This window comes from Drosophila subpulchrella, unplaced genomic scaffold, assembly GCF_014743375.2.
Source record: "Drosophila subpulchrella strain 33 F10 #4 breed RU33 unplaced genomic scaffold, RU_Dsub_v1.1 Primary Assembly Seq354, whole genome shotgun sequence".
Taxonomy (NCBI): Eukaryota; Metazoa; Arthropoda; class Insecta; order Diptera; family Drosophilidae; genus Drosophila; species Drosophila subpulchrella.
In genome coordinates, this window is record NW_023665577.1 from 2,801,995 (window position 1) to 2,827,964 (window position 25,970).

The window sequence follows — 25,970 nt, forward strand, 5'->3', positions numbered from 1 at the left end:
CGGAGTCAATGCGCGCATAGCTTTATTTTTATTTATTTCAATTCATTTAATTCTCTGCCTGGTTGTCATTGTTGCGAAATGCGGTGGGTAAATAAAAAAATTCCTAATCGATCGATTGCCACTGAGAACACTTGCGACACATTTGTCACCTGCACGGACTGCAACCTGCGCTCAGGGTCAGTTTTCTAGGCGGGTTCAGCGACCCAGGCGACAAAAGTTTGTAGAGTTCAATGCCATGAGAGCACAAAAAAGTACTCGTAATTTCGTCATGATTTTTAAGGTTTTGAGTAGAAATTGCATAAGAACAATTTAATTTCAAACCGATTTATGGACTTTTTAAATACTAAAACTTTTTCAATCCAAATTTTTCCGGAAATTTCAATGATTTGCATTATAAAAGCAATCGACACCTTTAAATATATATTTTCGGGGAAATATGCGATTGCAAAAACCAGTTTGTAACACAACAACTTGACCTTTGGAAATATACTCGAATGATAGTACATACATGGGCCCAATTGATTTCGAGGAATTTTTATTTGGGGGTCTCACAATCTAATCTTAAGGAATTGATATAACCATTTTGTATATTTAGATTTCAGAATTCCAAAGTTCGCACTGGAAAATAATGAAAAACTTGTCGCCTGGCTGGCTTAATCCCACATTCTCCCACTCCTCTCTCCGCTCTAGACTGTTCTCTTTCTAGGCCCACTGCTCTTGCGGTTTTGTCTGTCTGTCAACCCCTCTTGGGTAATTAAATTATTTTATAATGCAATAAATACGAGTTGCATCTGCTCGAGAAAAGCGCGCTGATAGCTTTATAAATCGTTCACTCTACACACACCAACAAACACAAGCACACATGATCACTCAATTCGTATGCTTGATTTAAATAAACGGCCTTTATCTTTATCGCCGAGTGTAAAAACAAACAACAAACGAAGGAGAGGGAGGGGGAGAGGAGGGAGTGGGAGTAGGGGGCGGGGCAATTAACAAGCGAGCCAAAGCAAAGCACAGAAAAATAAAGTTAAGTTCTATTTTTATTATCAACGCAACAATAACAACACGGCCAGCGATTTCAAATGAAGAAAGAGGAGAAGGCGCACTGATAAAAACAAATGGGAAAGATGAAAAATATGTAGAAAGGCAGGCAGAACACTGGGGAATATTGATTAACTTTTTCAAGTGCCCCTTTCAGGCGAATATTTCACAATTTGTATCAAAATTAATGCAATTTATAAGGCCAGTCGTAGAACAAAGTACGCAAAGAGAGCAGCCGGTTCAATTGAGGTTAAGTCACCCAATTATTTACCGCCAATCAATTTTGTATAAATAATGCAAAATTCTATATATATATATGTATGTACACAGACGTAAGTATGTACGCACATACATATATACGGCCGGCGGCCTACGCACTCAAACACACGAACACTGTTACGCACACAACCGCTCGGCTTAAAATCCAAAAGAAGAATGAGAGTGAAAAGAACAAACGGTGCACGTGCTGCTGAACAAGTGCCAAAGAGAGAGAGAGAGAGAGTGAGAGAGGCTGCACCCCACCAACAGAGGGGCTCTTGGCGCGTCCTTGAAACCTAAGTACATAAATGCAAAAAGTGAGAGTGAAAGCATGAATTAAACCATTTCCCCCCGAATCAGTGCAGCCAACACTCGAGCATGTGTAATCCATTAGCAAATACGGCTGAACTACCACCACTAATTCAGATGGGGGCATCTCAAGGGCACACACATAACTCGTCCATAAATCACTCAAAAGTGAAAGAACTCTCTTGGCCAGTATAGGAAATTCCTACTTGGAACCCATTAACAACGCATTTCAGCCATAAGGACCTGAATGCCCTTCTAAGTATGCAATATTTTGATACGTGATACGGCGAAAATATGACTAAAAAAAAACGTCGGTCGGGGTCAACTTCCTTTCAGACTTTTCCCTTTAGGCTCCTTTTATTACGCAAGCGCGTAACGAAAGTGAAAGTATATAGAGGGAACATAATACTATACTATATATGTACATAAGTACGTCAATGGCGTATCTAAGGGAGGTAAACACCTCTTAAGAATCGTATTTATATAACAAATATTCAATGTGGTTTTTCTTCCAAAATCAAAGCAAAATATAATTACTGTTATAAAAGTTTTCTTTTAAAACTTAATCCCCTTGAAAAAATATAATGCTTACCCCCCTGCTATTCGGCTATGTACTATACAGTAGGTTCCAAAAGTCTATAGGTCCCAACAATTGCGCATTTAGGTCAAGTGTGTGCGCAAAAGAACTTTGATTAGGGAGTGCAAAATTTAGAAATATCAGGCAGACCCCCACTAGACAAGCCCTGGCGATAAGGAAATACTACGGGTGTTTTTTCGGCTGATAAGGGCTGTGTTTGTTTGCGTTGGGCCTATCGCGAAGTTGATGTGATTGACAGTCAACCATAAATAAAGGCCAAAAAGGTGCAAGCAAACTGTTTAACCGCCCATGGGGCGTATGCTTAATTTATCTTTAGTGGCCTGAGTAACTGTAAACAATACACTATGCCTGATTTTTTTTTATATTTTGGTTCTGCATCGCACTTAAGTTTGTTCGAAATTCGGTCATCATTTACCTTGAACGTGATTGGATATTGGATATGTGTAAATAAGTATCGAGCATTCCCCCGATTCCCTTCTTTATCGCCATGCACCGGTCATGTGGGTAACATTCTGACGGATGTGCTAAGGTGTGCGATTTGAGTAGATTCTTTTTTTGTGGCTCGTATTTTTGTTTTTAGCCTCCTCCAATTTCGCATTTGGCATTAACTCTGGCTTGTTTTTGTGCTGACTTTTGTTTGCCTGTTTGCGCTGAAAGCAGATAACCCGATGATTCAGCTCCAAAACAGGAGGATCGGGCGGGACGGAGATTTCAGGGCAAATATTTGAACTTGCCCAGGGATTTCAAGAGGGGGAAGGGACTGGGGAGAGGCATTCCAAATACGAGCAGTTGGATGATATAACCGTTTTAAGGGCAACGTTCTTGATCTTCGTACGTCTGAATTTAGAACGAAAGTGTAGTTTTCATGCCAGCAGAGGTATACGATTTCGATTAAATAGATATATTTTTGAGTTTATGTAACGTATAACATTCCGAAGTACAGCCACTACATAAACGATTTATAATTTGCTTTATAATTCGAGTCATTTGTGTCCTCTTTCAATTACTTTATTACTTGAACCCGCTTAGCTATCAGAACAAAGTGCCACTCAACTAACTCACAATTATCAACCTAATCGATTCGTTATTGTTTGACTAGGGGCAGTTGTCACCTGAAAATGAATAGAACTGTCACACGCAGCGACCTTCAAGCGTGTCGCTGAACCCACCTTTCTTCAATTTACCCCTAGACCATAAATAGATCCTTGGCCGAAAGGCACACGGGTCACGACCTTCGCTGATAACTTTGAACCCTCGGTGGGGGCACAATTCTTGACTTAGCTGTAAGCTGCTGCAAACACAAGACCCCGCGACAGATGTCCATGCATTTTCAGACCCCCCACTTACACATAGTACATAACTCCAAGAACAAACCCATAAAACTGTCACTAATTTCCACTTGCGAACTACTTGTGCGAATGATGCGAAGCAAGTGCTCGTCCAAGTATTTTGTGGGCGGGACATATTTACCCCTATCCCCGCCATTTTCTGTTTTTTTTTTTCCGTTTCCGCATCATTGGAGCCGTGCAATTAAACAAATGCAGTGTAAGTACGTATAGTCGACTACAACCGGAAGCGCAGTCACTTGCAACCCGCACGTTTAACAGAACTTTGCACGCTGTTGCCATCCGTTAATTAGTTTTGGGTTGGGAAAAGAACATAAACGGAACCGCAGCGATCCGAACGGAACCTTGAGGGGTTGGGAATTTTCCGCTGCATCTCGCTGAGTAGAATATAGAGTGTCCTCCAATTACATGTTTTTCCCTCTTGGCTAATGCGATTTTGGCATCCCACTCAGTTCGAATGTCCGACTAGGTTTGCATTTCGCTGACAGGCGAGTCAGCAGCAGAAAATCGGAACCTATATCTTAACTTGCGCTACAAAATCGCACAGATTTAAAAGTATTGTCGTGATATATGTAGGTATATCTTATGAAATTATATATGCTTAGAAGAGCTTTTCGTTAACGTTTGTACTTTAATACATTTAAACAACTCATTCCAATTAAATTAAGAAAACATAACAAATTTGTAAGCTAAAAAACCATTAAGCTGATTACTGTCGTACTTAGTTCAGGAGATATAATGTACTGACAATACTTTAACACAGGATAGAGCCCCAACGAATTAAAAATGTAACATGAAAATAAACAGCTACTATTTTCCTACAGCTAACATTAACCAGTCAATAACTTGGTTATTAACCGTTCAAATATCAAAAAAACATAAAATGTTTATGTATTATGTTATTTGTTTTGCCAATAGCAAGAATAATAATTTACCAACAAGCTATAGTTTATTAAATTATAGCTTAACAGCTCATTAAGAACCGCATTCAAAATCGGTGACTCACGTGGCCAATAATTTATTCTGCACCAGTTCAAAAATAGTCAAAAGACGAAACTTAATGCATAACTTAAAGCCAAACACCTCACAATTTAATCCACTTTTCGTGAGTCATTCCCTTGGATTTCACAAGACTTTTCGCATAAGTAGCTCTTTAGGGTCAACCGCAGAACATGGGAAAAGAAAAGGCAAGGAACAAACATCCCTGGGCGGAGAAGACCTTTGACGCCCTCTGCGGACGGATGACTCGTCATCCAGTGGCGATTCAACGTTGACTCGACTCACGCGTTTGGCTTATATAACGATTCAATATATACTGTATACATCGAATGAACGTGGTCATACGGACTGGTGTGCACATGGAGCTTCCCCGGTGGCCGGTGTTTGCCGTGTGCAATCGCTCGCAGCCGGTGAAATTTGCAAATGAAATGAGCCGGCAGTCGAGTCAAGACTTCCTCGCAGCAACAAGTGCAGTTCACACACAAGGGCGCACACTCCTACTATGTGTGCCACGTAGAGAAAATTCTTCTATATTAACCAATACGTTTGGTACATCAAGAAAAAATGATATTAAACGTAAAGAAGTTCACTTTGTAGACCTATGTTCTTAATATAAACCGAAGGATAGAAAGATATAATAAATATCGATTACTGAAATTACTGAACTTTTAATACTTTATAATAAAGTATAGCCCCATTAATCTTGGACAGATAAAAAAAGCGATTTTAAGATCTATCAAATGTTAGGATATACAGGAATTCCTAGTTCTTTAAGAATTCTGTATTCTTATGATATCGTGATTAAAACAAGTATATGTTGATCCCAAAACATAATATTTAAGAAGAGAACGCTCCTAACTATTTGTTCCGACCTAGAATATTGCCGTTTTTCCACCAGTGTACCCCTACTCTAACTGGAATTCAAATATTGAGTGCACCTCTGGTGTTTTTTCAGCTAGTTGGCTTTCTGTTTACGGTTCTAATGGAGTCAGACATCTGATTCACATTTCCAGCTCTTTGCATAACCAACGGGTGAAGTAGCCCCCTCAGCAAGTGGCAAGTGGAAAGGGGCCAACGACAGGGGCTCGACTTGGGTTTTCCGCGCAATTGAATCTATACTATCTGCTGATCTTTAACCCAACGCTGGCATTGAGTGTTGCTCAACGAGCGAATGTGTATATATAGAATTCTTTCTGACCATTTTATATATATTATTTCGTTATCTTCTTGCGTACTTTCTTTTGTGCTTACTGGGGCTTTCAAGGGACCATAACAAATGAGATTCACGCGCCCCGAAACGAAATAATAATCTTCTATCGGCACTTGCTGACGTCACAAGAAGTCGATTTATCAAAACAAGTCACGAAAGTAGAAGCGAAAAAGAAGTTGAAAAGGAAAGAAGGAAATAACTTAAGCCAACAATAGAGAATAGATTGGGAAAGTCTTAGGCCTATGGGCAAATTATATACCATTAGTGGTCCTAAAAAAATGGTAGTTAAGTTCTGAATTCTCCTTACTAGATAGTTGTTTGCCCAATCTATAAAAAGAACTATTTTGTATTATATTTGTATATTGTATTATTGATATTGTCTGTTTACCATAATGTATGTACCTACGACAAGTTTGCGTATCACTAGGCAATTATTAGGTGCAATTATTACAAGGCAAACTGAGGGGAATGTCAAGCTATAAGGTTTTTATCTTGTCAGACCTTTTACCTTCCCCACTCCTTGCTCCACTCTTCTCGGTCCTTGACTATGTGTTATTTATTAGCTCCCTCTTGCTGACGTCAATGGAAATGGGATGTGGGTTTGGACTTGGAAAATCATGCAAATGAGTCTCGGGATCGTATTTTGGCAGGTTGTGCGTTGGTGCTAATTAGATTTTACGAGCCTATTTTGTGGCTCTAAGGCGTGTCGGTGGCAGCTATTAAACCTAACTTTTGGCATCTGACCAAGATGCGGCTTAAAGATTGCAGAAGGCTGGATAACAACGAAGCTTACGACACATTCTTCCTGTGAGCCAAGGACAATGGCAAGAATAATACAAAATAAGTGAAGGGGGAGTGTGGCTTACAGACAATTGCCAGAACAGTGAATGAAAAATGGAAATGTTAATGTCAGGCTTAATGAAAAAGCCTGCCTGGAGGGCAGGAAAATGCCTTCTACACACGCAATGGAAAGCATAGAAGGCATAAATTAATGGCAGTTGTTGTGTATCCTGCATGATATACTAAAAATAGCAAAATAGTCATACCAGCTGTTTCTCAAGTAAGGTATACTCAAGTAAGATATACCATACAGAACTTGGCAATATCGCAGCAAATAATTTAATAGTCCTACTGTTTTTTAACACTCCTGCCAACTCGTTGAACCTTGGCTTCTCAAAACAAACAGTTTTACAACTTCCGTATGAGAAAACATAAAAAATTCACAATTAGCAAGATTTACAATTATCATCCTCGCTCTCCCCGCAAAAAGCCTCCTCAGAAAAACATTATTAATTGCTCACAGGTTCTCAACAGATCTTACAACGAATTAATTTGTTGACTGTAGGAAAGTGCACTTGGATATCGTACGTGTGTACCCATCTATATGTAGCTAGATATATCTATATATCTTTATATCCATTCGAGTGTGTGCATATCTAGCGGTGCAAGCGATGAAATGAACAAACAGTTGAATTGTTATTCTTGTTTGTTATCAACGGAACACAGAACGTACGATTTCTGTATAGCGACGATATATAAAATCGTAGTGTGTGCCCTCGGTAAATATAAACTATATATTCCACATTTGTGTGTGCACAAGATGCATTCATTTGGGGGGAATACTACAAGTTGTTTACCCACTCAAGTGCGACGCGAATTTGAGCATTTGCTGTTGACCAACCGATGTTCATCATATCTCGATGGCAATCGAAAGCTGTTTGATTTGTCACCTCCCTCTGGACTCCCAGTCAAGGTCAGTCCTTCTCCCGATCCTATCAGTGGAATATATGTATATAGTGGGCAGCCATTGTGGACGGTCAATCGTGCATGCTAATTATCGGCTTTTAAAGTGGGTGTGTTTGACTTTTACCCGCACTCATATTTGATTTACATTTATATCTATATCCACACATCTGTATTCAAATCTATATGTACCCCCCATATAAATCACCATAAAGAGCTGCGTGCTAAAAACCGTAAATTGCACTGGAAATTTGTGTTTTAAATTAGCAACTTGCAAACAACGAACAAGTAAAAGGAGCAAAAACCAAGAATAAGTCACGTTTTAGGGCCCTATATGGGTTTTAAGTATGGGAGATTTATTGTCGATTCCGTTTAATGTGGTTAATTTTGATTTTCGCGATTTTTCAATTGTTAGTGTAAACTTTTCTAGTCAACAAGTTATTGTATAATGCTCTAAATAGGTTTTATAATGACAGGCATTATTTATGGGGATATATTTTTTACTTGTTTATTTAACTTTTACCCACTGACCCATTTTCAAGTTTATTTTGTCCGATAAATTCTTATAGCTTCCCAATTGTGGTTCTTCAATTATAAAACAAACCATATAAATCGATAAGAAAAGGAATCAAAACAAAGAAAGTTAGGACTTAAGGTCTTATATTGGTTCGAGGATTTAATTGGAATTGATTGTGATTAACACAATAATTTTGATAATGTTTTTCGATCTGTAAATATATTTAAAAATCTCTCCTATAATAAGGACTTCATAATTTGTTTTATATTTAATAAGTCACCTGACTATTAATTTGGTTTCTCCTATTTTTGTTTGGAATACTTTAAGGACTCTTTGAATTGTAAATCTAAGCTGTCCTTCCTTGCCAGTTTCCACTGTACGTGTCACAAGCTGCACATTTAGCTCGTTTACTTGATAATGTGGCGCTTGGTTGGTCCAAAGCTCCGCAGATGCCTTTATTGTCCATATGATACAGGATTAAGTGACAGCAAACAGTTCAAGGACAATCGCTGCCGCGTATGTGAGTCGGAATATACTACATATATATATATATATAAATATATATTTTCATGGGCGTGGTCTGGGGCTGACGTGCGACATCCAACGGAATGGCAGAGGTCGTTCCGCGGGACTTAACAAACTGGCCAGGGAAACGGCGACGAGTCCAAGACGACGACGACCAAGAGGGACCGCCTGGGGATCTCATTAAGTCCGCTGGCGTGAACTCAATTAACGGAGAGAAATGTCCTCGAATTACCGAGAATACTTAGTCGGACTAATGGTGAAATAGGAGCGGTTTTAAACAATTAAGAGGAAAAGTTAACTGCACAAAACTTACGCCTCCGAAAGAGTGCGGTAACTTAAGAAGGACGTCTGGAACTTTTGGCTCGGAAAATGTACAGTTACTACACTTATGTTCATTAATGAACGGATAATAAAAAGTGTTTTAGAGGAAAACAAGTATAGGTATAAGTATACCTATCAATCTTGGCTAACAATAGTTTCCTGAATTTCTAACAATCTATTTTCCATATCCAGCTTTTCCAGTAATACAAATAAACACCTAATTTTCAAGTTCAGTGTCAGGCATTATCTGGAATTGTGGGACACCCTGTATGCTAAGTGCACTATAAAATTTATGCGGCAACAACAAGAGCAGACAGCTGTTGTAATTAAGGCAACACAGCATGAACAACAATAAGATACAACGATCATCAGACAGGGAGGCAATATGAAATATTTATGTTGTTGCGGGCTGAGATTATAATTAAACAGCTTAGCAAGAAGCAACAACCAATCGAAATAAACAGAAATTTAATTGCCGTTTAAAGTAAGTTCCTCGTCTTGACCCAATTCTCAGGCGACCCCCCAGTTGAGAAGCAAAAAACAAACATCCAAAACAAGCTGCTAAAGTTATGATCTTATCTACAAGTACAAATCGGGAAAAACGAATCTAAGATTTCTGCTACAAAATGGAAAAGCGCCACGGGAAAACTCTAGTGATGATTGATGAACACAAAATATGGAAAAAATTCACCTGACAAAAAAAAAAATCAGATGCATAAAATCAGATACATTACGTAAATGTTTAGAACTTTCTGGAAGTTCACTGAACTAGTCCATGGAAGATTAGTTTGTTTTTAAAACAGGTTATGAATACCTATAGAAATATCCAAGTCGCTAATTACACTATTTGTTGCATTCTACGCAGTCGAAAATATACACATCTTGTTTGTTTTTAGAAAATTTATATTCGGACATTTTTCTACAAATTAAATTTGCAAATGTGAAAGCACGACCAAAAACAATACAAATTTTAATTTTACTGTTTAAGACTGAATACCATAACATTAAAACAGATAATAGGCAAAAGTTAGTTAAAACCCAATTTTTTGACGGAGATTTACCTAATCGTCAAATAAAAATCTTGAATACTATCTCATGAAATGTTTTTTTAGATTTGTTATATGTTATATTAACATAAGTAATTAACTATACCTTATGTACTACCATATTTGTATATCTCGTGGTTTTGAATCCTAGAATATACTAAAGAATTTAATAGTAAACAATCTCTTGACAGACCCCTCTGAAAGTTAATTACAGAAAAATACTACCCATATAATGCCGAGATTACAGGATCGTAAAACTTTTACTACCTACTGAGTAAGTTTACAAGCGAATTCTTGTGGCTCTCTTTCATTGACAAAGCTCTTAACTCCCCAACCACCCCGATACCTAGGCATATTATCCGCATAAATCTAGGGAAAGGCGAAATTCAAATGTATCTTAAAGTAAGCCCGGAGGTTTGTCTGGTTTGGAGGCTTTTGCGTCGCACGCAAGAATCAAATAAAATCAAGATACAAATTCCATATTGCTCTCTTTCTCTTTGAGAGTGCGAAATGTTCTCTTTTCTCAAGTGGTGGTTGTCCAAAAACAAAAAAAAACAAGGGAAAAAACAAAAAAAAAAGTCGCAGCGAGAACATTTTTGCTGCGCAATTTCTTCTTTGCCGTGTTTTCATTTCTTCGTTTTCGACCGACCTTCTCCCCCTTTTTCCAGAAATCCGAGTGAAAAGAGTAGCTTCCCACATGGTGTTGTTGTTTATCTCGTTTTGAGCCGGCTGCCCCGAAATTTAATTTCATTTACAGAGGCCTCCATTCGCATAAACAAAATCCATATAAAAAAGGGTCTAGAGCACTTGCAAAACATTTGATGCCGTGCATAAATTCCAATTCAATTAGCTACAAAACATATTTATTCCCAGTATTTCAGGTTTTTCGCTGCCAGCATGTGCGTAAATAATACAAATCTTGGGGGTGGGTTCTCTATTTGTTTACCCCCCACTTAAACTACATAATATCTCGACAAACAGATTGTTTATGCGGCATAAATGGCTTGTGAAGGAAACCGAATCTGAAACTGACCTATTCCAAGTGGATTTCAATTGCCGTTTCAGTTCTATTGAGACTGATTGTGAAAAGCTCGGTTACTGAGCTGGGGTTATCAATTTCTATTACCATATTTAATATATATGTGGGTTAGTGCTTATCGCGGGAAATCCGGGTGCACATCTGTGATCGCATCCGAATCAAGCCAAAAATAAACTTTTGTTCTTTTTATGAATTTACTGAGGCCTTATTGGCCTTGCATTCGCATTTTATTATTGACCATAAAAAGAATTTTGGGTTTATTTATAGACCCCCCTCCCCCCAATGAGAAACCAGGCACAAAAGAAAGGCGAAAGAAGGGAGCAAGGTGAGCAAACACCTGCAGAGCTCGTTTCCAGATCATCTGACTTTATCCAATTTTAATTATGGTTTATTATGCAAAACAAACCCCACCAAATACCGCACAGAAACAGTCACAGAACTGTGTTTTTTTCCGGCTCATCAGAACATCATCCTCAGCTTACGTCACAACGGCAAAACAGCAGCCGATTGGCGCCTCTTGGCCATAAATCAAAACCCATCATTCCCTCTTTTCTGTTATTTAAATAAAATTTTGCGAGGAGGAAAGAACCGAAAAGTTGTGCGACAAGAAAACAAAAGTTTAAATCAAATCAATTCGAGGGGAACAGAAAATATTTCGCCGGTTAGCGAACGGTTCCCTCTAAAAGTCTTAAAAGAAATTCACAAATAGATCTCGATAGTAATTTTGAAACTAATGGAACCAATTCTTGAATGTGGTTCGAACCTCTTCGAAGCATTTTTGCAAAAAAAAGATCTGTCTCTATGCCAACACTTAAATCCAAAGATAATATATTCCTTCCTCTTTCACATAAATGTTTTCACTCTTTTCTCACCCACTGCTTTTCTGTATTTAAATCTATTTTATTTATAAAATCAGTCACATGGCATGGGATATTTTCACTGCTGCTTCAAGCGACTGAAATTATTTTATCTGTTTAATTTTTATGGCAATTACACGTCCTTGGTCGGTTGTTTAAATTAAATTTTAACTTATGCAAATGTGTCTCGCAACGTTTCTGATTTTGTTGTGTGCTCGTGTTTTTTTGTAATATTTCTGTATTAACTTGTTAATTAGCGAGGCGGTTTATCAAGTTGTTTATTCGTTCATTTAATTAATCTTCATTGCTTACGGCCTTTTAAATATAAGTCACTTGCTTGAATTGTCGCTATAAATATTTCATAATCCTTATCGCAGTTTTTCCCCGATTGGAAATGCTAATTCAGGAATTCAAAACTATTTTTCCACGCACATTCAGCTGATTTGATTGTTTGATTTTGACCATAATTTTGCCCGCTCATGCATATTTATAGTCGAGAGGAGGTTGAAATTATTTGTGGGCTGTCGAAAATCCAGTTTTCTTTGTCTTTGTTTGAAACTAATTATGTTTTCGCGTCTTAAAAATTAGTAATAATTCTCCCTGTCTGCCAACCGTTTAGATATTTCACTCTTCTTGAGCGACAGGCGAGTTTTCCGTTTTGTGTTTTCAATTTTTGGTTAAGGTATTATAATTAATGAATGCACACGATTCACAATTCACAGTTCACAATTCAAAATTGAAAATTCACAAAGGTGGCTAATCGAAAATCAAGTCACGTGGCTGAGCATCCGACTCTGCCGGCAGTTGGAATCGAACTGAATGCGGTCCGCCCATGTGGTCGGCACTCACTCGGTCTATATCTGTATCTATATACTTTCGTATCTGTGTGCCAAACCGGCAAGGCGGTCCGAGGGTGTGTGCGTGAGTGCGGGCCTCTCTGTTTTATATATTACACACAAGGCGAGAAAAAGGTGAGCACAACAGAAAATCAAGCGAGCAAAGCAAAACGTAGAGCTAGCCAAATGAAATAAAAAAAACAGAAAGGTAACCCTGCGCATAGATAACCAAACCCAAGTTGATTAGTGCCCTGTCGCTTTGGGCGCTTTGGGGCGTGGCACGTCGTCAGCTGACCGCCTGGGCCAAAGTTAAACCACTTTCTGTTTTTCGATCCATTTCTGAAACTCTCTCTTTGCCGCTCTCCGGATTGCCTAACCACGGAAAATGGAAAAACAGTCGCGCTTCTTTAACTCAAACCACCAGTTACCTCGATCTATTGAAAGACCCTTTAAAACTGATTATATGGTATATCAACTTTTTTAATTCGGAATGTGATATTTTTTGTTTTCTAACTCGGAACACATATTACCTATGTATTTGCATTAGTTAGTTACAGGCCTACTTTTATAACTCAAAGCTATGGTATAAGGAATTTAAAAATATTTTTGAAAAATAGTTTGTGTACTTCGATAAAAAAAAACATTTATTTGACTTATTGTCATTTTGTGAACAAGTAACATTTCGGAAACCGATTTGAAAGGCATTTTCAACTGGAAACACCTACTGTCAATTAACTTTTATACATCGTATACTACCATTTCAATCAGAAATATTTTATTTAAAAGTACAGACTTTTTCAAGGTGAATTGTCAAAATAAAAATTACATATTAATGACAATAGTATAATCTTTAAAGAAATTTTATTGGAAAGGTATCAAACATTTAAACTAGTACCTTGATAACTTATAATATCTTAATGACACTTATACGGCTGACTTATAAAGCTAGATGATTTCTTAGCCCTAAACAAATATTCTTAACACTTTTGATTAAACAGGTAATGTTTGAGCTCCTAAAGGTGTACGTTTGAGATGTTCCACTGTACCGCTTCATTCTTGTTGTTGGCTTACATGGGCAATTACATTTACTTTTGCTGTTATGTTGATTATTTTGTTTTTTCGCTCGTTTTCTTCGTTCTATCGATTCTAATGCTCTTTTTGTTGATTCTAGCTGTGCGTGCCATAACGCACGTAGGCCTGAGAGACCAACAATAGTCCAAATATTTCGCCCTTAGCATGGGTGGTGCTCTCCCTCTCCCCTCCCCATCCCACCCCCTGGGCATCGCTCTCTCCCACAACCACGTTGTCTGCATCTCGCTCTGCCCGAAGACGCCGAGTCTGTTCTAGTTCCTATGCTATTTGGCTCGAAAAACGCGTAATTGTGTTATCTCACAGGCTGGGTATATAAAAAATAAAATAAACATTAAACAAGCCCACACATTTTGTCACCGTCTGTCTGGCCTGCCTTCAACATCAATGCCGCTTGAGATTTGTTTGTGGGTTGTGTTTGGCTTGCAAAAAAATCTCCAAGTTGTGTGCTTTCTAAGCCTCGCTCTCTCTCTCTCTCTCGCTCGCTCTGCCACTTCAATTGTATTACGTCATGGCCCGAGACACTTGATACGGAGGCAGTAAAAGGGGTAAAGCAAAATACATGATAAACAAAAGACCAAAAAAAATCCAAAAACAAAATATAAATGCATCAACGAGGGAGAGAAGCAGTGTTGGCAACTATCGCTTCAAAAATGTATCTTAATACAAGCCAAAAAAATGTAGCTAAAAAAGCTAAGTAAAATTGTGTAAAACCCTAGATCCTTGCTTCTCCAAGAATATTTAACCCTTTTTCAAAAAGACGCAGTTGTCAAAATATTAATATTATTAAATATTTCACAGCGGTGGGACTTGAACCTGTTATTTTTTGTTTGTCAATCAAATAAGGAAGCTTAAAATCACTTGATCAAATTAGAAACATCTAGCTACATTTAACTATAAAATAGCTGAATAAGCATCACTGGAGAGCCTGTTTGCTTGTTCTTACTTTTGATTTTTCGCCTGACATTGAAACTGCAGCTCCAGCATAAGGAACACAACAGCAACAAAAAGTGCAGCCTGTACACGAAAACTTTCAAGGTCAGCCAAAGGGTAAACACATCCCAGCAACAGTTAGTTTGCCTCTCTCGCTCGCACACTGCACTGAAGTAAAGGTCTCTCTCTCTTTTGCTCGCTCGCTCTCTTACTCCAGTTTTTTTTTTTCGGCATATTATACGCCTAGTAAAATTGTAAACACTATTTTTGGGGCCTCTATTATCTACATATGTACCTTGATGACCGAATTCTCTCATTTTGTTTTTGTCTTTCTATTCGTAGACAATTGTTGGTTTTAATTGTATTATTTATATTGTGCAAAACAGGGAAATTGCTACGACAGCGCATTCTTTGGGTAAATTTATTCAGTTGTTGTTCCTTACACTTTGTAACGTGTTTGTTACAATTACAAAACGAGAACTTTTTCCATTTTAATAAGCCAAATAAATATGCATTATAGTGGGGATAAAGGCGGGTTATTTCTTAATATAAATATTCTAAACTTGTTTAGAATGTTTTATAATTTTTTGGTTTACAATATAATTTAATAGAAAATATCATATTCCAAAAAATTATTTAGATCATAAAGATGGAAGTTCTATGTTCCTTATGTCCCCAATTACCTGTTTTTTTTCTCTTCTTGGATCTAATCTTATTAAATCTTTCTTTTATTTCAAAAGGGTAAAATAAAGGAGATTTCGTTTACATTATAACTTATTACAAAATATCATAAGTCCTAAAAAGGTTGATCATAAAGATGGAAGTTTTATGGTCTTCCTTGATCAAATCCTAATTAATTCTACTATTTTATTTCAAAAATTAAAATAAAAGAAATGTACTGGTTTTCTAAAAAAATTGATTGAATTACCCCTAAGATTTAGTGTTATGTTGCCACTCAATTCGGGTTTATCAATGAAGTGCAAAAATATTCCACAACGACAGATGTTCCCACACCCACGCAATCGAATTTAATGTATTCTGTTTTCCGCCGTCTTGTTTATTTATTTTGGACCAGTTTTTGTAAAACCCCAAAGCTTCTTGGTCCGAAATGAATAAAAGTGTTAAGTAATCCCAGCATTTGGCATTTACATATGTAAAACATTTTGTTTGTCTATGCGAAGCTAAAACTTCACTTAGGCGACCGCTGCTGAATTTTATTCGTTTATTATTTGTTTGTTTTGTTTTAGTTTTCGCGGTTTGCTTAAGGTTTCTTTTCGGCTTTCGGTTTTGCGTTGTTTTCAAAGTCAAGGTTTATTAGACTTTGTCGCTTGGCTGTGGAACTTTCAAATTAAGTTTGTTTATGGGTTTTGTAAATGGATATTTTTTAAGTTTGCAACCTGGTACTTGCTGTTCTTATATTAAAAGGTATTTAAAGTGTAAGAGGTACTCACTTTGTACAGCCAACTGTTGTTGGTGCGCCGCCGCGCGCTGTAAATAAGAAAAATAATTAATTAGTTTAATAATACAAATTATTATGGTTAAATAAAGATTTCTATGATGTTAGATTTGATACAAAAATGTCTTAAATTGTGCTATAATATATATCGCTAAATTGTATTTAGCAAAAATTATTTTATTATTAAGAAACATTTATAGCTAATCCTAACGTAATGGTATTTGATAATAATATTTATGAAGCTACATACATATGTCTAAAATAACTCTTTAAAAAAGTTTTTATGTATGCACCACTTTTACATCATAAAATTATATTCTTTCTTATATGTAGGATCCAGACGTTTAAATGTTATAATATTCTTGGACTTTTATAGCTAGTCCTAATTTAATGCTATTTTATTATTATAATAATGTTTATAAAACCTGTATTCAGGTGGTTTATTAACTTTTATTATTCAATCAACTATTACTCTTACATTATTGACCATCATGGCGCGAATTCCTGGTAGGGATTGCACATCGAGGGAGTGGCTACGCCCCCGACGCGTTTTAGTGGTGGGCGAGACGGGCGGGGGGCCGGGAGAGGTGGGCGTGGCAGAACTACTAGAGTGAGTATGCCGATATATCCAACGCTTTACCGCCGACATTTTGTCACAGTTTTATTGTATATGTTTGTGTGTATATTGTTATAATTATCACTTCATAGTTAGCAAAGTTCGTTCTTTTGTTTATTTATTTAATTGATAAAAAGTACACGCATCTGCTCAGAAAAACAAATCAAAATTATCACTTTTTGTTTCATTAACTTTTTTCAGTCTTATTTGTAGATTTTTTAAAACAGCGGTTTAAAATAACGGTTTTAAAGCAGTTTACCACTGGTGTTCCTCTTTATAAAGCAGTTTACCCCTATTTTTGCAGTAAAGCAAGCAGTACACATGTCAGTTTCGGCCACCATACAACAGATGGCGTTCTACTTGCTTTTCTTTTCTTGTTATTTTCTCGTAAAAAATTAAATTAAATTAAATAATTAAATTTGCAGAGTTTCAGCGAATTTTAAATAAATAATTCTCAAGATATTCGGTTAACTTCTGCTTGTCTTAATGTCTCTAATTTAGCTTTATGTGGGATACCTTTTTAGCTGGATTTTGTTCTAAGGTTATAATTTTAGAAATCGTTAGAAATAGAAACATTAATATATTTTCATCTTTTTATACTTTTTTTCAACAGGAGTTACTCTTTTCGGATAGTTTATTATTCAATAACTGGGGACTTAAATTGTGGAAGTTTAAATATATTGAATGACGAGTAGAAGAAGTAGTAGGGACAAATCTGGCCACCTGAGGGCGTTTTCTACTTTTTGCTTTGCTTTAATACATTTCATAAGTCCCCAAAAAGTGCATGTAAATTTTCGAATGGGTTCCAAGAAGCGAATGGGTTCCGCCGCGTGTGGGTTCTGTGGACCTTGTGGACCTCTTGTGGACCCATTTGTTCCCGAATGGTTATGCGCTCTCGAACCTAACAAAAATCCTGGCATTATCGTATTTAAAGTTTTTGGATGGGCCCCGAGAATAACATTGGGAAATTCCCTCGGCTTTGGATTAAATTAATTTTATAATTAGTCGTTGATGTGATAAGTATTTAAATGCCGGCCATAAATTATGTAAATTTTCTCGTTTTTGCAGCGGAGAAAGCCAATATATGTATATTTCTTAATTACCCCGCCAGAATTTTCGCTGATTTTCCCTCTTTACGGAAATGGAAAAATAAATGAAATAATGACAATGTCGCCGAATATCACTGGAGCAGCTGTAATTTTCGCCAGCTGTCCGCCTCTTATCACCTTTCTTACCCATCGCCCCACAAATTAATCCCTGACCCCGAACTCTTTTAATTAACAAAGTAAGCACAAAGCACGATCATTGCGAAAGGAGAAGAAACCGATGACGCATTAAAGTTGATTGAACGCAGCAATAAAGTTCAGTGGATTTGAGAGGCGTGTTTTTCTTGGTTGATTGCCTGCTGTCGTGTGTCGTCCAATTGAAATTGACAAAAACTTTGATTGAAAGGTGCACACAATAGAAGAAGACTGAGTGAAAAGGGCAGAAGACACGAGACCAGAAGAAAGCGATTCTATGCAATGAAAACCAATTAATACTGGGACGAAAAAAGAAAGAGTTTTTCCACACGGAAATGTATTAATTGTGGCAATGGGTCAAGGGCAAACGAAAAAGATATTTGAAAATGGGATCAACATTTTATATTTTTCCAAAAATATTCACTTATTTCTTAATTTAAAAGGTGTCACATACCAAAATTTCCACACTGAAAATTGTCGACGGCCAAAACCGCATTTTGACAAGATATTTATAAAGATATCACAGAAAGATAGACATCTATATTATATTCCCACAGCAAGTAAACAACAGACTAAATGTGCTGCCACAGACACATGCAAATTTATAAAGCCCCATCAAATATTACCCAATCTTAATTAATTCTCGAACTTAACACCTGCCAAAGTCCCGGGGAATTGATAATTTTCTAACCAACTTATGATTTCCTCACACCACGGGACGTATACTTAATATTGTCAAGTTCAGCTTTTGCGTTCTTATCTCATTTTGATTGTTTTGTTTACCTTTTGCGGTGTAACTTTGTTTTTAGCACGGCGAATGGGCAACGAATATTATAGACGTAAATAATAAAAGTATAATTAGACGCAATGCGACTTTTGCCCATTTGAAAATACTTAGTTTGCCTTCATTTCTAATGGTTTCCCTGGCGATGATCGTCAATATTTGTTGGAGAAATGCGCGGAAAATTCAATAAATAAATAGTAGACTAGTGAAACAGACTCCGAGACCAGACAACCAAAGGCAAACAGAATGTAAAAGTCATTAACGTTAATTAGCTGCTCGAGCAAAGGCAAACAAAACAAGGCAAAAAGGAAGCCAAAGTGCTCGAAAGGGTTTGGACCAACTTTTAAATGTTTAGTTATAAATCAATTCGGTCTGGTTCCATTTGGCGTTCCAAATGTGGTTGGAATTCTGCCAGGTCGACCGATCGATTCGAGAACCCCAAATTTAGAAGCCTTTTGATTAACATTGCGTTAACAGGGGCCTGTTAATTTGCAGTTGGCATGTGAGCAACCACGTAAAAGATTTCTATTAAACGAGAGGAAAGCGAGTCGAATTTAGGTGAAATTAAATATTATTAGCACATTTCAAAGTCTTGGTTAAATATAGGATTCCAAAATTATATTTTTGGAATCCGCCATTAAAGGTTTCTGATGAGCTCTTAACGTTCTAATATCTACGTTTAGAAACTATTGTAACTATATATTATATATATTGCTTGATTTGATTGCTTAAAACATATGCTGAACCCTTATGAAACTTGATTAATTTTTGCCTAGCTGTCTAAATTTATTTTAAAAAGTCATGACAGCCTAATCATTATTTAATATATAAATTCACAAATGTTATGATTTTTTCTCTATGTTGCCATGACTTTTTAACACAAATCCAGTCAGTCGAAAATTAAGCAAGTGTTATAAAGCCTTAACAATAGTTCATTTAACTACATTTGTTTAAATTAAAAATGGAAAACAAAATTTTAACACACAATTTATTTACAAAATGTAAACATTTTTATTGTCTAAAATGTATATTGTAAAATTGTTTTTTTAATTTGTGCCGGCAACAGATAACGCAGATTTCGAAAAATCTTAAAAGATTTTGTTGATACTTTGATTTATTTATTATTATTTATTTTATTTATTTTTTTTTTTTTTGAATTTATTTTATAATAAATAAATTTATTATTAAATTTCACAATCTAAATAGGCTCTTCCCTGTTTGTTTTGGTCATAACCACTTTGAATGCTGGCGAAATATCGAAGCCAATCAGACACTGTTATAAACTCTATATATCTCTAAAAATAATATGTATTTTTACACATTCCTAATCGGGCTTCTCCCACCATAAACAAACTTCCACATCAACAAAAAAAGCTTCGACGCCTGTCATGTGGTTGACCTCTAGGCGAGTGAGATAAAAATCAAAATAAATGCACAAATAATAAGAGCGATATATTAGTACATGGTGAGAACAGAGGAAAGTTTTCACTTGTGACAAATGATTGATTAACGAGCAGAGCCCAAAAGCAGCGAAGAGAACAAAAGCCAAATACAGAAATAGCAATAATTATAATAGGCGGACACAGAACCAGAGAAATGTCTGTATGAAATAATTCACTTTCTTTTCACTTCCTCGTGGAAGAAAATACAAACGGCCAAGATCCTAAGTGGGCATATCCCATATACCATATAGGGAAGGCTGATTTCTCATTTCAATCTTACTGATTTGGTCAGAGCTTTCCGATTAGGTAGCACGCTTCTTTTCCGATTCGCCGATTTTTATTTTCAATTATCAGCTGCAATTATAGATATTTGGTTTATTCCCCAGCTATCTACCGAAAATGCTCTATTTAATTTAAACGCCCTTACTTGCATTTATCTTATCGCGCGTCTGCCTTCCGTTGTATATTTTAAATTAATTTCTCGCCGCTTTCGCCTCACAAAGTGAATCTTCTTTATTGTTGATTTTATGGCTAGTACTGATAAGTTTTTGTTTTTGCCTCGTTTCCATTTTGCAAATAGTACTTATCGCCGAGGTAAGTAATCGCAGGAAAAGGGCCAGAAGGCAGTGATATCATCCATTGGGATCCATAAACTATTCAACAGTCCGTCAATAATAATGACCAACAAATTAACCGAAAACAATGTCAATGCGTGGAAAATCCCCCACTATGAACAACAGCTGACTATCCTCAGAGGAATATGTCCAACTGTTGGGACAGATTTCATAATCTCTAATGGAATAATTAGTGCAGGGAACTCTGCCGATTGATGGTTAATTGCTTTATAGGTTTTTGCAAATTGTCTTTCAACTAAAAAAGAACCCTCGCTTGTTCTTCAGCACTTCCCTCGCCCTCCAAAAAGTGGACACTTAACAAATTAGCGACTAAAGAATTGGCTTAGAGGCTTTGAAAACAACGAAGCCAACAAAAACCACACCATCAGCTTTTATTTAGCAAATTTCATGAATACGATAATAGAACAATAACCACAACCAACAAAAATACTGATCACATGTTGGCCATTTATTTTGTTGGCATTTTCGTTTTCCTGTATTTGCCTATTTCCATGCCTTAGACATGGCTTTCAATTAAGTAAACAGAATTGAAGATAAATATTATGCAAAATATATCAACATGCCGCGTGAGTTTCGTCAATGAACTTGAAAATTAAAATCACAAATTGTCCGCCAAAAAAGAGGAAATCCACAGTGTTTTAAATTAAATTAATTGCTGCGGCACATTAGAACTTAAGTGGCAGCAGAAACAAAACGGCATGAATTTATTTGATTTTTCGCGCCAGATATATAATTATAATTTTGTTTACTCAGTGGCTGTTCTTTTCTAAATATAACTAAATATTACTATTTTACAACGATAAGTTCTTAGTGATTTTCTGTCACAAGTACCGCAACATTAGGTTTTAATTATTCGGAAAGTCATTAACTAGTTGTCCCATTTTCAATTTATATTTATTTTTCATTTACTGGCACTTGGGAATCGTTTTTTGTAATAAATTATTTAAAATAGCACTCCAGACACACATTTTATTTCTTTTCAAGCAGCCGAAATCGCTTTCTTGCCAAAGAAAACAATAAACAAACAGAAACTTTCGATGTCAACACACGCGATTGGTTAATTTTTGATTTGGTCAATGCACAGATGGAATGAATATATATTCCTTATCCAATTTTATATCGGAGAAAAGGAAACCGAAGGATCAGAGGGCGAAAAAAACGCGCACAGTTGGTCGCTCGGCCAGTTCAATTGGAAATGCGAGTGAAAATAATAACACATTCGCTCGATCGGCGGCGAAACAAAAAAAAAATAAATACGTCGGCGACGCTGGCGTATACGTAATATACATACGTATGCGCGCGACTTTTCCGCAAAAGTCCAAAAACTCACAGAGAAATGAGAGAGAATCGAAGAAAGATGACAGCGAGAAAGCGCAAAACAGCTGGTCAAAACAGCCGATCACCTGTTAGCGAAGCTTTCGTTCTCAAGGATTTGACCACTTAAATACACTTGCAAAAATTTAAAATAAATTTTGATTTACCTTTAAACATTTTATGAAAAACATTTTATGAAAATAAAGTGGGTTTTATAAGCTGTTACAAAAATTGTTTTATGCAATAAAACTGATTTCTTTATGTATAGATTTTATTTCTTCTATATTTATGTATAGAAATATTTCTAGAGTTTACAAAATATTTTTCTTCAATGATAGATTGCTTCAAATTATAGAAAATATTTCTTATGCTTGGAAAAATATTATCCTAAATATATAAAAAAAAAATATATTTCTTTGAGAAAAAATTGACACTAGCTTAAACAAATATTTATACAATTTATTTTTCGAGTGCACAATATTTTTATAATAAATTTCTAAAAAGCTCGCCGCACGCGCTTAATTCTTTCTTCTCTCTTATGATAAGCGATAAATAACACACAAAAGCGAAGCTTATCAATCAAATCGATTGAGGCCTATCGCGTTGAAATCATTAATGGCGCATAATTATTTATAGACTGGATGATTATTAATGACGCCTCCTTGCCGCCGATAAGGCTCTCAAGTGGACTTTTCGAGACAACATGGCATTTGGGAGTGACACTCCCGAAATCAGTTAATCTCACACAGTTGACAATATAATTGGACGCGATTAGTCTGGTTTATGAACTTTGCCACCCTAAATCGTGACTTATCTATTTTTATGGGTATATAATAAATTGTCAATTTATTGAAGGGAATGAAGTACAAAACTGGACTGACTAATAATGCAGTGTAACATAACAATAATTTAAAAACTACAAACTTGGTTTATACATTGGCTGATCAGTAAGCCCCACATCGCAGAAATTATAATTGTAATTTAATTGTTTTTATTAGGTCGAATGTCGAAATTTGATATCACCACTATTTTAATAAAAGTTTAATATTTTCAGTTGCATTTTTGAATAATGGCGCCACTTCTCTCCTTTACCCCATTTTTCCTCTTCCTAAAGGTGTTCTGGCAACGCTGGCAGCTCAAAATATCGGTGCTACCAGATCGGTTTTGATACAAAAAAAAAGCGGAGACACACTATTTAGCGGGAAAACACGAGCGAGTACACGAACCACGGAGGTGGTTCTGCTAGAGTCCGACAGGTGGCGTTGTAAGACTAATTGAGGCTTTCAACCGATAATTTCTGGCGCCTATCAACAGACTTATCGATGATTTGATAAAATATTGTCAATTGAGTTTAAATATTTGGCGGAAAGAGACAAAATTTAAATAATGGAAGCCATACATAACTTATTCAGTAAAATTAAGCGTGCTTAGAATACTTAAAATTAACTGCATAGTTATTAATAATAACAAAACCCTAAGAGGGAATACAAAAATGAAAAGAAATCATCCCATTTTAAATATTTTTCGTGACGCAAAAAGAATAAATACTCTTTTCAACATTTGATTATTAATTTTTAGAATGTTTATATTTCTACAAATTTGATGTATGCTGAATTCAATTCTGGCCATGAAATTAGACAACTACATAAGCAACGCTCTTACAAATTTGTTATAGCTTCTATCATTCTACCACGCACTCTGGCACAAGGATCTGATAAACTTAATAATTAATAACTATTAATTTAAATTTAAATATTAATAATATATATAATATAATAAAGTAGTTTAAGACTTACCGCTTTGCGTTTGTCGGCTTCGCTGACCACTGAACTGGATCGATGCCGGAACAGGTCCATAACCTTGGTCATCGGCGACCGCTGGGAAGAGTTCGGACGCACCGCCGTCACCGTGTGGTAATACTGCCCAAGGAAAATGCAAATTAGTAAGGGTAAACCAGGTATCCAAGAGGCCAGGATGCTCACCTGCGCGTCGCTGCCTTGATGCGGATGGGCACTGCCGTCTTTGTACTTGCTCTTCGCGGTGGATTGCGTCCCGTCGGCGCTCGTTATCGTCACGGCGGGATGCTGACGATGGCTGAAGTTCTGCATGGCCACCTTCATGGAGTTCATAAGGCCACCGGCTGCTCCCGCCCCTCCTCCGGCGGCTCCTGCTGCTCCCGCTCCCGCTCCTCCTGCTGCTGCTGCTGCTCCTCCTCCTGCAGAGGTCGTGGCCGGAGCCGTGCCCCCGGAAACGGAGTACGTACTGCTAGTGGCGCTGCTGTCCGCCGAGGAGGGATCCAACAGGTGCTTCTCCTTCTGCCGCTTGGCATCGGATTTCGCCCGTGGCCGGAACACATCGAAGATCGTGGGCCTTCGGTTGGGCGAGGCTATGCCGTGCACCGTGGACTGATTGAGCACGGGTGAGTCCTCGCCACTTCGCCTCCGCTCCAGCGAACCGGACCGCGATGAAACGCCCGCCATGGCCATCCGCTCTGTGCTGCGTGAGATCTTCTCGCTGTGCCGGTTGATCTTCTCCAGCTTGGCCGCCTCCCGCTCAATCCGTCGCGCCGTCTCGCGCTCCAGCTTGCGGGCCTCCTTTTCCCGCCGCGACTGCTCCTTCTCCTGGCGACTGCAAAATTTAGGAATTTATTTAGCATTTTCTAGGCCTATATGACATTGATCCAAAAACTAAACTTGATGGTATGACTATGGAATATTTCGTTTAAGTAGTTATACCCGTTACTCGTAGAGTAAAAGGGTATACTAGATTCGTCGGAAAGTATGTAACAGGCAGAAGGAAGCGTTTCCGACCCCATAAAGTATATATATTCTTGATCAGGATCACTAGCCGAGTCGATCTAGCCATGTCCGTCTGTCCGTCTGTCCGTCTGTCCGTCTGTCCGTCTGTCCGTCTGTCCGTCTGTCCGTCTGTCTGTCCGTCCGGATGAACGCTGAGATCTTGGAAACTATAAGAGCTAGGCTATTGAGATTAGGCGTGCAGATTCCTGAGCTTCTTACGCAGCGCAAGTTTGTTTCAGCAGAGTGCCACGCCCACTCTAACGCCCCCAAACCGCCAAAAACTGTGGCTCCTACAGTTTTCATGCTAGAATAAAAATTTTAACTGAAATGTATTGTTCTCATCAATACCTATCGATTGACCCAAAAAAAAGTTTGCCACGCCCACTTGAACGCCCACAAACCGCCCACAAACTTCAAAAAATCGTAAATATGATCGCGGATATCTCAAAAAATATCAAAGACAGAGAAATGAGATTTCAGATTTAGATTCCGTAGGCTTGAGCGCAGCGCAAGTTTGTCACGCGAATATGCCACGCCCACTCTAACGCCCACAAACCGCCCAAGCCTGTGGCGCCCACAATTTTCATGCTAGATAAAAAATTTGAACTGAAATGTATTGGTCTTGTCAATACCTATCGATTGATTTAAAAAAAACTTTGCCAGGCCCTCTCTAACGCCCACAACGCTTAAATCTGTTTACCGCCGGTAGGTGGCGCATTTGCTGCTTGCATATCTCCACTTTCCTTTGGTCCCTTTAGCTGAGTAACGGGTATCTGATAGTCGAGGTACTCGACTATAGCGTTCTTCCTTGTTTTAGTTTACCAACAACAATTTGCCTTAATGAATGTAAGCATCTTGGTATAGGTTTCATTGTGATTAGGTCAGAATTTTAAGAAAATGAATGAATGAACTTGAATGTTGTAAAAATTGCCACTATTAGGCTTTTGCGTATTTCACTCCAAATGATTATTATAATATTTTCAGGATTTTTGTGGCAATAACATTTTTATTGTATTC

The 25,970-nt window shown here is 37.2% G+C and overlaps 1 protein-coding gene across 5 annotated transcripts in view; it reads right to left on the minus strand.

Annotated features, from left to right (window-relative positions):
• The window catches only part of LOC119559906 (5'-AMP-activated protein kinase subunit gamma-1), a 74,389-nt gene that overhangs the window by 13,110 nt on the left and 35,309 nt on the right, over positions 1-25,970 (minus strand). For 3 of the 5 annotated variants that reach the window (XM_037873077.1, XM_037873076.1, XM_037873075.1), the window contains exons 5-7: positions 24,138-24,783; positions 23,952-24,074; positions 16,119-16,155 (exon numbers count right to left, since the gene is read on the minus strand). In XM_037873077.1, coding sequence (XP_037729005.1) covers positions 16,119-16,155; positions 23,952-24,074; positions 24,138-24,783 — 806 coding nt within the window. Of the gene's footprint in view, positions 1-12,421; positions 12,599-16,118; positions 16,156-16,601; positions 16,826-23,951; positions 24,075-24,137; positions 24,784-25,970 lie in introns of those variants that run through there. The other 2 variants (XM_037873080.1, XM_037873078.1) reach the window with 2 other exon arrangements.